Genomic DNA, 11,486 nt, shown 5'->3' with positions numbered 1-11,486 from the left:
GACCCACAGCCCCCTGCTAGCCCAGCCCTGCCCCCCCCAGCTCCGCCTGGTGCCCCCACTGCTGACCCGCAGCCCCCTGCTAGCCCAGCCCTGCCCCTGCCCAGCTCCGCCTGGTGCCCCCACTGCTGACCCGCAGCCCCCTGCTAGCCCAGCCCTGCCCCTGCCCAGCTCCGCCTGGTGCCCCCACTGCTGACCCGCAGCCCCCTGCTAGCCCAGCCCTGCCCCCCCCAGCTCCGCCTGGTGCCCCCACTGCTGACCCGCAGCCCCCTGCTAGCCCAGCCCTGCCCCCGCCCAGCTCCGCCTGGTGCCCCCACTGCTGACCCGCAGCCCCCTGCTAGCCCAGCCCTGCCCCCGCCCAGCTCTGCCTGGTGCCCCCAGTGCTGACCCGCAGCCCCCTGCTAGCCCAGCCCTGGGCTTCCCCCTCCCCCCGCTCTGCCTGGCACCTCAAGGGAGTGCAGACAGCCAGGCAGATGGCCAGAAGCGGGTCTGAGGGTCCGTGCTGCTCCTGGTTTTACAGTAAGTTGGGGAAAGGAAGCAACTGAGAGGTGAAAGTCAATCCTGGGGTATCCAGGCCCCAAGTGTGGGGGGGGGACGAAGGCCCAGCACAGCTGCTGCCCCCCGCAGCGGGGGTGGTGGTGCCTGGGGCGGGTCTCCTCTGATCTCCCTCCAGGGGGCTGTGGGGAGCTGTCAGGGCAGGACCACCCACCCCAGGCCTCTGCCTTTCACTGTTGAGCGGTTCCCACAGTGCAGAGCCAGGCGGGACAGCCAGGGCTGGCAGTGTGCCCCAAATTCCTGCCCGGGCACCACGCAAGCCCCCTTGTGCTTCCCCAAGGGACTGGCACCAGCCCCACTCCCCCCGCAGCAAAGGCGCCTTGAACAGGCAGCCAAGAGCCGGTGAGGAGGGGCAGAGACTGGCCAGCAGCATCCACTGAATGGCTGCACGGGCAGGGATGGCGTGCCCGGTGCTGAGATGCAGCCACCTCTGCGTGGAGCAGCTGGGGAACAGCTGCAAATAATGCCGCAAAAGTTCAGGGCAGGAAGTGAGGAATCCAGCTGCAGCTGATGGGGATTTGCACAAGCTGCAGTTTAGACGTGACACAAATACACTGCCTGGGACAATCCATCTTCAGTGTCCCCATAGCACAGTGCCCCTTACTGAGCCCCCAAAGCACAGCGCTCATGGCTGAGCCCCCCACCCTGCTCCCTGCAGCACAGCGCCCCTGTCACGGACTCCCAGGCTGTGCCCACTTTTGGCCCGTGCAGTCCCTGGGGAGAAGCCCCTTCAGTGCGACAGCCCTTCTCAGGGGTCCACTCTCTCTCGGGGGTTAAGCTCCTCCGGCCCCTGGGACTGCACCTCTCTGAGCCTTAGCACGCCTGTCTCTCGCCGTGGGCCCCTCAGGGAGTCCCCTCACTCTGGTCCCCTGGGACCACCCACTCCCAGAGGGAATAATGCCCCCTGTTCTCCAGACCGGAGCGACTCTCAGCCAGCGTAACACAGGAGAGTTTATTGAGCATCTGAACCCAGCACAGGAAACTCTCAGGGCCTCAGGCCTGGCTTCCCTCAGCACAGCTCATCTAGGGGTCTCCCCTGCATCCAGGGGGGCTCTGCCTGCTCCCTCTCTCCAGTCCCGAGCCCCCCTGCTTCCCCACTGGGCATCTGATATCACCTGCCCCAAGCCCCACCTCTGTCCATTGTCTTTTCTCCAGGTAAACAGGGTCACCTGGGCCTCCTTTCCTCTCATCCCTCCTTTGTTCCCCTCTGGCTGGAACCGGCTGGTCAGGTCACCGGGGTCCTCTCTCCGCAGCCCATTGTCCTCCCACCGGCCAGAACCGGAACTGGTGACTCCCGAGCTGGGCCTCCCGGTCACCAGTCACTGGGGTGTCCATTCTCCAGGCTGCTCGCTGGCCCTCTGTAACAACAACCCCCCTCCCCCACCACCTCGTTAAACCAGTAACACCCAGGGAAACTGAGTCCCACCCCCTCTGCATGCAAACCATTGAAAACAACAAGAAAAGCCCCTGCTTCATCACAGCCCCCTGCTGAGCCCCCTGCTCCCTGCAGCCCAGCGCCCCCTACTGACCCCCTGCCCTGCTCCCTGCAGCCCAGCGCCCCCTGCTGAGCCCCTGCCCCGCTCCCTGCAGCCCAGCGCCCCCTACTGACCCCCTGCCCTGCTCCCTGCAGCCCAGCGCCCCCTGCTGAGCCCCTGCCCCGCTCCCTGCAGCCCAGCGCCCCCTACTGACCCCCTGCCCTGCTCCCTGCAGCCCAGCGCCCCCTGCTGAGCCCCTGCCCCGCTCCCTGCAGCCCAGCGCCCCCTACTGACCCCCTGCCCTGCTCCCTGCAGCCCAGCGCCCCCTGCTGAGCCCCTGCCCTGCTCCCTGCAGCCCAGCGCCCCCTACTGACCCCCTGCCCTGCTCCCTGCAGCCCAGCGCCCCCTGCTGAGCCCCTGCCCCGCTCCCTGCAGCCCAGCGCCCCCTACTGACCCCCTGCCCTGCTCCCTGCAGCCCAGCGCCCCCTGCTGAGCCCCTGCCCCGCTCCCTGCAGCCCAGCGCCCCCTACTGACCCCCTGCCCCGCTCCCTGCAGCCCAGCGCCCCCTGCTGAGCCCCTGCCCCGCTCCCTGCAGCCCAGCGCCCCCTACTGAGCCCCTGCCCTGCTCCCTGCAGCCCAGAGCCCCCTGCTGAGCCCCTGCCCCGCTCCCTGCAGCCCAGCGCCCCCTGCTGAGCCCGGGTTCTCCTGCCAGCTGTGGAAGGGGAGTTGGGCTCTCGTGTTTAGAGCCAGGACCTATGAGATCTAACTATGAGGTTCAAGGGTGCTGGAACAATTTTTATCATGGGGGTGCTGAGAGCCATTGAACCAAACTGTAAACCTGTATAATACGGAAACCACTTCAAGACGGGGTGCTGCAGCATCCCCCGCATCCCTAGTTCCACCACCTATGACGAGACCCCAGCTCCCCGCCCTGAACTGGGGAGAGAACCCGGGAGCCTTGGCTCCCAGCTGATGATCCATCCTGCCCACACCAGGTCTCGCTGTTAAAGTGAATGGAGGTCCCCAGTCCTGCTGCTGGCACCCCCATGGCAGGGCTGGAGGTGCCCATCACCGGTTCTTTAACCTTTCCCAGCATCAGCTGCAGCACCGGTGTCACGGAGTGTGGGGGAGTCCAGGCCCTGTACCCCTCTTCCTGGGATTCACTGAGACTCTCAGCCAGCCAGTAAAACGGAAGGTTTATTGGACCACAGGAAAACAGTCTCAAACAGAGCTTGTGGGTACAACCAGGACCCCTCAGTCAAGTTCTTCTGGGGGAGCAGGGAGCTTAGACCCCAGCCCTGGGGTTCCCTGCGTTCCTCCACCCAGCCCCAAACTGAAACTAAACCCCCCCAGCAGGTTCCCTTCTGCAGCCTCTGTACAGTTTCCTGGGCAGAGGTGTTACCTCCCCCTCCCGGCTCAGGTGACAGGCTCTCAGGTCTCCCATCCCTAGGGCACATTCCCAGGTCAACGCTCCCCCCTCCCTGCTGCCTCACATCGTCACAACCCGCCCTCCCGCTTTATCTCCAGGGGCCAGGCTGTGCCAGGGCTCTCGCTGCTGGGCAACGTCCGCATCTGGGAACGGCAAATACAGAGCTGGGAGGGAATGTCCTGAACACACAGACAACTAGGACCTGCTCCCGGCCCTGGGCTCCCTGCCGGTGCCCCTCACTCCCGACCTGCAGCCCCTACTGGCCCAGTCCCGCCAGCCCCCTCACTTCTGCCCCAGAGCCCTGACAGCCCCCCTCACTCCGGCCCCACAGCCCCACCGACCCAGTCCTGCCTGCCCCTCTCACTCCCACCCCACAGCCCCACCGGCCCAGCCCTGCTGGTGCCCCTCACTCCTGACCCACAGCCCCTGCCGGCCCAGCCTGTCCTGCCTGCACTCCTCACTCTCAACCTGCAGCCATTGCTAGCCCAGGAATCCCTCACTGAATGTTGACTTCTAGCATGCTGCATAATCCTGCAATTCTGTTACCCACAACCACCCAGGAACTCAGGGCCCCCCAACCCCACTCCCCTCACAGAGGCAGGGCAAGAACCCAGGAGTCCTGACTCCCAGCCTGCCTGCTCTAACCCACCAGAGCCCGCTCCCCTCACAGAGCTGGGGAGAGAACCCAAGAGTCCTGGCTCCCACTCTGACACTTTGCACACTGACACACAAGAGGGGACCACGCAGAGACCTCCAAACTCGTCTCCATGGTGCCCGGCCCCCGAGGGGCTGCCCGATCCCTGCTGAGGTGCCTGGATCAGCTCCTGACTGGCTGAGGTGGAGGATCTAGGCTCAACCCTCCCCCCCTTGGAGCCCAGGCAGCCAGACCTGTCTCCACCTGCCTGGGTGTGGTCTGGACCCTGCCCTACTTAACCAGCTGAGCCAGGAGAGGGCTGAGCTGTACTGTCTGTGCCTAGCTGCTGTTGCTGCTCTGCCCTGGGTAAGTCACCTGGTACTGCCCTTACTGGGCTGGGGGATCCTGGCCCTAGTGTGGAGCTGCTGCCTGTTGCTGGGCTGCTGGGGGCAGATTGTCTGGGTGTGGGGCAGGTTGCCCTGGGAGTGGGTATTGGGGTGAATGTGCTGAGCGCCTGGCTTCTATTCCTGGCTTGGCTGCTGGCATCCCAGGCTGGCCTTGCTCTGTGCCTCAGTTTCCCCATCTGTAAAGTGGGGAGGATAAGGCCAATGGCATTTTGGGATGTATAAGTAGGGGCATTGCCAGCAGATCGAGGGACGTGATCGTTCTCCTCTATTCGACACTGGTGAGGCCTCATCTGGAGTACTGTGTCCAGTTTTGGGCCCCACACTACAAGAAGGATGTGGAAAAATTAGAAAGAGTCCAGCGGAGGGCAACAAAAATGATTAGGGGACTGGAACACATGAGTTTTGAGGAGAGGCTGAGGGAACTGGGATTGTTTAGTCTGCGGAAGAGAAGAATGAGGCGGGATTTGATAGCTGCTTTCAGCTACCTGAAAGGGGGTTCCAAAGAGGATGGCTCTAGACTGTTCTCAGTGGTAGGAGATGACAGAACAAGGAGTAATGGTCTCAAGTTGCAGTGGGGGAGATTTAGGTTGGATATTAGGAAAAACTTTTTCACTAGGAGGGTGGTGAAACACTGGAATGGGTTACCTAGGGAGGTGGTGGAATCTCCTTCCTTAGAAGTTTTTAAGGTCAGGCTTGACAAAGCCCTGGCTGGGATGATTTAGTCGGGGATCGGTCCTGCTTTGAGCAGGGGGTTGGACTAGATACCTCCTGAGGTCCCTTCCAACCCTGAGATTCTATGATCTGCCCTCTACAAGTTAAAATGCTACAGGAGGGATGCTGGGTTGTGGGGGGTCTGTGCAGTGCTGGGAGGGGAGGGGGGGGCCCTGATCTGTGGGGAGGGGAAGGGGTCTGTGCGGGGCCTGGAGAGGGTGCAGTATTTCCCATTACGTCCTCAAAGATCCTGGGGGCCAGGGCTGCCCCTGCCCCGTGTCAATGGCTGTTCTGGGTGGCCAGCTCAGCACTGAGGTTCTAGAGCTCTGAGGTCCCGGTGGCAGGTGCCTGGCACTGGGGTAGCGATGCCTGGTGCCGGCTGAGGGGGTTGCACTGCAATGTGAAAATGACCCGAGGCAGGCCTGGTTCACTGGGATTGTTACTGGAATTATTAATCCTGCCCCAGCTGGGGACTAAGGGGTTACTGCTCTAGGGGGTTGCCTAGAAACACGATTAGCCTGAGCTGTGCTGCACCCTCAGCCTACCAGCTCCTGCCAGCAATGGGGAGAGAACCCAGGCGTCCTGGCTCCAAGCTCCCCTGGTCTAACCCCTAGACCCCACTCTCCTCCCCAGGCCAGGGAAAGAACCCAGGACTCCCGGCACCCAGCCAGCTCCCTCCCCTCCCCAGGGCAGAGCTGTGGTGGGCTGGACCCTTTGCTGCCCCAGGCGCCTCTGGGGCAGGGCAGAAAGAGGGGACCCTGGGAGATGGGTTTCTATGGGCCACACCCTGGCCTGGCTCCCTGTGCAGCGGGATCAGCCAGCTCTGAGGCCTCAGGCTAGGGAGACGCCCTAACCCTGGAATCCGCCTCCCCCGGGGAATCCTGGCAGCTCCCTGCCGCTCCCACAGCCCCAGCTGGCTCTAGGAGCGGGAGGTAGCTGAGCGCAGCGGCCCCCCTGCCCAGCAGACACAGGCTGAGCTGGAGCGGACAGCTGGTTGACGAAACCAGACAAATCCAGACTAGCCAGGGGATCCCTTTGCTCCTGGGAGAGGAATTCACCTTTGGCACAACGGCCTCAGGGTTGGGGTGGGGCTGGGCTGGGCGGGTTCTCCCTCGCTTGGAGACAGGGCGGCCTACTGGGTAGCTTGGATTGAGTCCTGGTCCTTCTCTGTGCCTCAGTTTCCTCAGTTGTACTGGGAGACCGTGATATCGGCCTGCTCAGAGCCCTACTGATGAGAAGTGCTAGGTGGGGGCTGGGGGCCATCCTGACACCCAGACTGGGCATCTGGGGCTTGAGTCCCTGGGATGTCCTACTGGGGTGACTTGACCGGGGCAGTTCAATGGCTCCAGGTGTCCCAGCCCTGCCTTCGGGAGGCACTCTCCATCTGGGGGCAGAGCTGAACCCTGGCCATGTGATGCTGGTGGGGCAGGGCTCAATCCCAGCCTGGTTCAGGGGTGTCGGACTGTCTCCTGTGTTGGAGTGACCCCTCCCCGGCCCTCCCCTCTGCGCCTTACCCGAATGGTACAGACCTGACCCTGGCTGCAGCTCTGCCAGCAGATATAGCACCCCTAGGAGAGGGGGCAAGGTTAAGGATGACGGGGAGGAGTTAAGGACATTCCAGCTCTGCCAGCTGCTATGACCTCCTTGGGAGAAGGGGGTGGGTTAAGGCTTGGCTGAGGGATGTCATCTCTCTTGTCCTGGAGGGGGCTGGGTGGGTGGCCTAGTCTCTGGGGCAGCAAGGCTAAGGGGCCCTGGGTGCCTGGCTTGGGGGGAGGAGCCTGTTGAGCTGGCTGAGGCCCTCCCACCTTTCCAGAGCTGGGGGAGGAGCTCCCTGTCCCATTGCCAGTCCTAGCCTATCTTCTACCATGTGCCACCCTTTGGACCCCTGCCCTGCTGTGATGGGGGCATGCGTGCCCTGGTGCTGCTCGGGCTTGGCGTTGCCCCCACTCCCCCATCTGAGCACTGGGGAATCGGCCCAAGGGCCACTCAGAGCAGAAGGGGAGGATGCTGACCCAGAGAGGTGCAGCAAGCCAGTGGCACAGCCAGGATGGAACCCAGGTGTCCTGGCTCCCCTCCCACCCTCAGCTCTAACCACTGGACCCCACTCCCCTCCCAGAGCCAGGGATAGAACCCAGGAGTCCTGATCCAGCCCTGGCTATGCTCCCCACCACCCCACATGCTTTGTGGACCGTTTCTGGCCAGTTGCATTGGCCCCTCAGGGAGTCCACTGGCTCTGGGCTCCCGGGGCCTCCACGCCCAGAGGGAGCAAAGCAGCCCCGGTCTCTAGCCTGCAGGGACTCCCAGCCAGCGTAACACAGGAGGGTTTATTGAGCATCTGAACCCAGCAGAGGAAACTCTCAGGGCCTCAGGCCTGGCCTCCCCCAGCAAAGCACATCTAGGTCTCTCCTGCATCCAGGGGGGCTCTGCCTGCTCCCTCGCCAGTCCAGCAGCCCCCTCCTTCCCGCCGAGCATCCTATATCCCCTTCCCCAACAGCTCCTCCCCTGTCCTTTGTCCTCCGTCCCAGGTAAACGGGGCGCTGGGCCCCTCTCTCTTCCGTCCTTTGTTCCCCTCTGGCTGCAACCGGCTGGTCAGGTCACTGGGGTCCTCTCTCCGGACCCCGCAGCCCTTTGTCCTCCCACTGGCCAGAGCCAGCTGCCTGCCAAGCTGGGCTGGGCCTCCTGGTTGCTAGGATACCGCATCTCCAGGCCATTCTCTGGGGGTCCCGGCTGCGAGGTGGGGTCCCAGGCAGGGCTCTGCGCGCTCGGCTGACTGACCTTGCCGGTTACGAACCCACGGCCCAAGCTGGGGAGAGAGCGAGCGCCCTCAACTGACAGAAGAAGCCTTCATGTCTAGGGGGCACCGCTCTGATCCAGCCCCAGGGTGGGGGCTAGCTGGCGGGGGGCAGGAGGCAATGGGGCCTTTTACCGCTAGGGGGCACCACTCTGATCCGGCCCCAGGGTGAGGGGTGGGGGCTGGCTGGCTGGGGAGAGCTGCAGGGGTACGGGGAAATGGGGCCTTTAACTTCTAGGGGGCACCAGCTCTGATCCGGCCCCAGGGCGGGGCTGGCTGGTGGTTTGGGGAGGGGGCGGGAAATGTTGGTTTAACGTTGGGGAGTGAGGTCTGGGGGGGACCCAGGAGTCCTGGTGCTGGCCCCTTCTCAGCTTTAACTGCCCTGCCCCTTTGTGTAGGGACCTGCCCCCCAGACGCGGTTCCAGGATGCAGCCAGTGACCACCGGCCTCCTGCTGCTCTTGGCAGGTGAGAAGCTCCCCACAGTGCCCCCTGCTGGAAGAGGCTGGGGCTGGAGTAGCCAGGAGCTCCCCCTCTGCCAGCTCTCCTGCCCTGCTCCCCACAGCGCCCCCTGCTGGGAGTCCAATGCTATTTTCTCTTTCAGCAGCGTTTCCTGCCCTGAAGGCTGAACACCCTATGGGTGAGTTCACCCTCTGCTCTCCTGCTGCCAGCATGGTCCTGAGCTGCCCTGGGAGGCGGGAGGGAGCAGAGGGGACTCACTGGGGGTAGGGTGGCGGGGGCACTTCAGCCTGGGCTGTCACTCCTCTGATGGGGTGGGAAGGGTAGAGGCCTAAGGAAAATGGAGCAGCTGGGGGAAGGATACCAGCCTGGATTGGTCCAAGGAACCCAGGAGTCCTGACTCCCAGCCCCCACGCCTGCTCTAACCCAGTGGAGACCCCACGCCCCTGCCAGAGCTGGGGGTAGAACCCAGGAGTCCTGGCCTCATGACCCTAACTCTTTCTTTTCTGCCCCATGCCAGATCCAGCAAGCCCCTTCTTTTATGGTAAGTGCTGCTCCTGCCATCTCCCTCCGCTGGCATCTCCCAGGGCAGGACCCCGCCAGCTGAGCCTGGCACAGGGAGGGGCTGGACTAGCCAGGCCAGTCTCCTGCCCTCTCATGGGGAGCTGGGAAGTAGCCTGGGATGGGCTGTGGAGAGCCCGCACTGGACCAAGGGGTGGGGGAGGGAGGGAGGATGGATTGGGTGGGGGAGTGGAGGGATTTGGGGATCTAGTTGGGGGTTCTGGGTGTGGGAGGATAGGGGAGTCAGGGATGGGAGGGATTCAGGGGATGTGGTGTTGGGCGGGGAGGAATTGGGGGGCAGGGGGATGGAGGGATTTGGGGGATGTGGTGTCAAGTGGAAGGATTTGGGGGGGATTTGGTGGGGATTCAGGGGACATGATGGGTTGGGGGACATGGGGGGATGTGGTGTTGGGCGGGGGGATGGGGGGTTCAGGGAATGTGGTGTTGGGTGAGGGGTTCTGGGGGTGGATCTGGGAGCATGGGGGTGGGGGTATAGCTGAGCTGCCCCTCTGCAGCAGAGGGAGATGATTTAGGGGTCCCCTTAGGCCAGGTTCTTACGGCTCCTCTTCCCCCAGACTGGCACCGCCTGCGGGTCGGGGGGCTGATCGCCGCTGCCATTCTCTGCACCCTGGGGATTGTCGTGCTGCTCAGTGAGTGGGGTGGGGGCAGGGACTGGGGAGGGGGTCTCAGCACCCAGCAGGTGAGGGTTGGCTGGGGGTGTCCCAGGGCCCTAGGAAGGTAGGTGGGGGGGCCTCAGAACTGGGACGGTGTCCCAGTGTCCATGGGGTGATGGGGAGGGGGGTGTCCCTGTGCCCGAGGGGTGTCTCGGCAGCAGGAGGGTGGAGGTGGGGTGGGGATGTTCTGGCACCTGAGGAAATTGGGGGTTGTCTGCACTGAGCATCTGTCACTAGCGGTGGGGGGGGCAGTGATAGGGGGGCAGCTGTTCCTGGGTGGAGGGGATCACTGCTTCTCCCCCACCAGGTTTGTGTCTAACCCTCCCCCCCCCCCTTTTTTTTTTCCCTAGGTGGAAAATGCAAATGCAAATTTAACCGCAAAGCCAGGTAGGGGGTGGGGTCTGGGGGGTTCAAGGGGGGGGGGTCATGCTACACTTTGGAAGAGGTGGGGTCATGCTGTGGCTGGGGATGCAGGGGGTTCTGCTGGGGGTGTGTGGTGTGAATTGGGGGAACCAGTGGGGGTGGGGTAGTGAGGAGGGGGCACGGTGTGTGGGTGGAGGGGTCAGGCTGGGGCAGTGGGAGGTCGTGGTGTTGAGGGGGGGGGTAACATTCCAAATGCCCATAACCCCCTCTCTTCCTCCTCAGCCGGCGACCAAATGAGCCCCTGCACCTCATCACTCCTGGTAAGTCCCCCAACCCCTCTCCCTTTCCTGGTTGGCCCAGGGGGGATGCATTGGATTCTGGGGGGTGGGAAGGGGATCTCTAAACTTGTCACCCTGACCCTTGTGGGCCTCCTCCTGCTTCCCTATGTCGCCCCCTACTGGCTGCTGACAGGAGAGACCTCTCAGGCTGCAGAGGGGAGGGGGTCCTATGTGGGGCTAGTGGGTTGCATGTTTTTCCCCACCCCCAGCTCCACAGACTGCTCCCATGGCTCCTTTGTAAGCGGGTCTGTTCCTCTTTTTCCCCCACCGCCATCTCTCCGCAGGCAGCACCAGTAACTGCTGAACCAGGATGGTCCCGGTGCCAGGTCTCGCCCGGGGCGCTGGCTCCTTGCTGGGACATCCCGTCCCCCCACCCTCCCCATCTAGGGAGGGGGAGAAGTTTTTTAACTGAACTTTCCACGCTGTGGAATAAAAGTCTCCTGAGCTTGAAACCCTGAGCAAGTCATGGGTGCCTTTCCCCGCTGTGGGGCACCAGCTTCCATCCGGCCCGGCGGGGGGACAGGACTGGCTGACTTGAGGGGGGGCAGGGAATGGGACAAGGGGCCTTTCCCCTCTAGAGGGCGCCAGCTCCCATCTGAACCCCAGGGCAGGGAGGTAGGACAAGTGGTCTCTCCCCCTCTAGGGGGCGCTGGCTCTGGTGTAGGGAAGGCCCCGGTGGCTATGGGGCAGAAAACCAGCAGGAGAACCCCAGGAAAGCTCCTAGTTCCAGCAGAGTGTGAGGAACCTGCAGCATCCCGTGAAAATGTGTTGAATTGGCTGAACTCTTGATGAAGCCCTGGCTGGGCTGGCCAGAAGCCTGGGGGCCAGGCCCTGCGCTCAGTGCACACCTAACTACTGGCCAAGAAAGGCCCAAGTTGCCCCCAGTTTGTGGGCTGGGCATGGGATGAACCACAGGCATCCTGCCCCTACTCAGCTGCTCTGTGCCAACTCCCGCTTCAAGCTGGGCCCTTGCCAGCTGCTCACACAGGCAGTGCCAAGCAGCCAGCCCTTCTGCCCTCCATGTAACCCTGTGGGCGGGGCACACTGCTGGCCCTGGGGAGCCCTGGGTCCAATCCCACTGTGCCGCAGGGGAA

General features: G+C 63.5%; 1 protein-coding gene across 4 annotated transcripts; it reads left to right on the top strand.

Moving 5' to 3' along the window:
• Positions 1-457: 457 nt before the first annotated feature.
• FXYD3 (FXYD domain containing ion transport regulator 3) lies at positions 458-10,844 on the top strand. Of its 4 annotated transcripts, none has more exons than XM_075122960.1 (8): positions 458-516; positions 8,398-8,465; positions 8,602-8,637; positions 8,977-9,000; positions 9,593-9,667; positions 10,042-10,078; positions 10,337-10,374; positions 10,677-10,844. In XM_075122960.1, the coding sequence occupies exons 2-8, from the start codon at positions 8,426-8,428 to the stop codon at positions 10,694-10,696; spliced, it is 270 nt and encodes an 89-aa protein (XP_074979061.1). In that variant the 5' UTR covers positions 458-516; positions 8,398-8,425; the 3' UTR covers positions 10,697-10,844. The 4 variants fall into 4 exon arrangements, with proteins under 4 accessions (XP_074979061.1, XP_048684479.1, XP_074979060.1 ...); XM_048828522.2 differs by having other exon boundaries at positions 484-516; positions 8,605-8,637; XM_075122959.1 differs by lacking the exon at positions 458-516 and adding an exon at positions 3,573-4,456.
• Positions 10,845-11,486: the final 642 nt, after the last annotated feature.

Source organism: Caretta caretta, chromosome 24 (assembly GCF_965140235.1).
Source record: "Caretta caretta isolate rCarCar2 chromosome 24, rCarCar1.hap1, whole genome shotgun sequence".
NCBI lineage: Eukaryota > Metazoa > Chordata > Testudines > Cheloniidae > Caretta > Caretta caretta.
The sequence above is the reverse complement of the archived record's forward strand: the minus strand, read 5'-3'. Positions and strand labels throughout refer to the sequence as shown.

Coding starts and splice junctions, on each gene's coding strand:
- FXYD3 (XM_075122960.1), top strand. CDS start 8,426: ATGCAGCCAGTGACCACCGGCCTCCTGCTGCTCTTGGCAG. Junction 9,001..9,592: donor AGCAAGCCCCTTCTTTTATG/GTAAGTGCTGCT, acceptor CTCTTCCCCCAG/ACTGGCACCGCCTGCGGGTC. Junction 10,375..10,676: donor CCTGCACCTCATCACTCCTG/GTAAGTCCCCCA, acceptor ATCTCTCCGCAG/GCAGCACCAGTAACTGCTGA.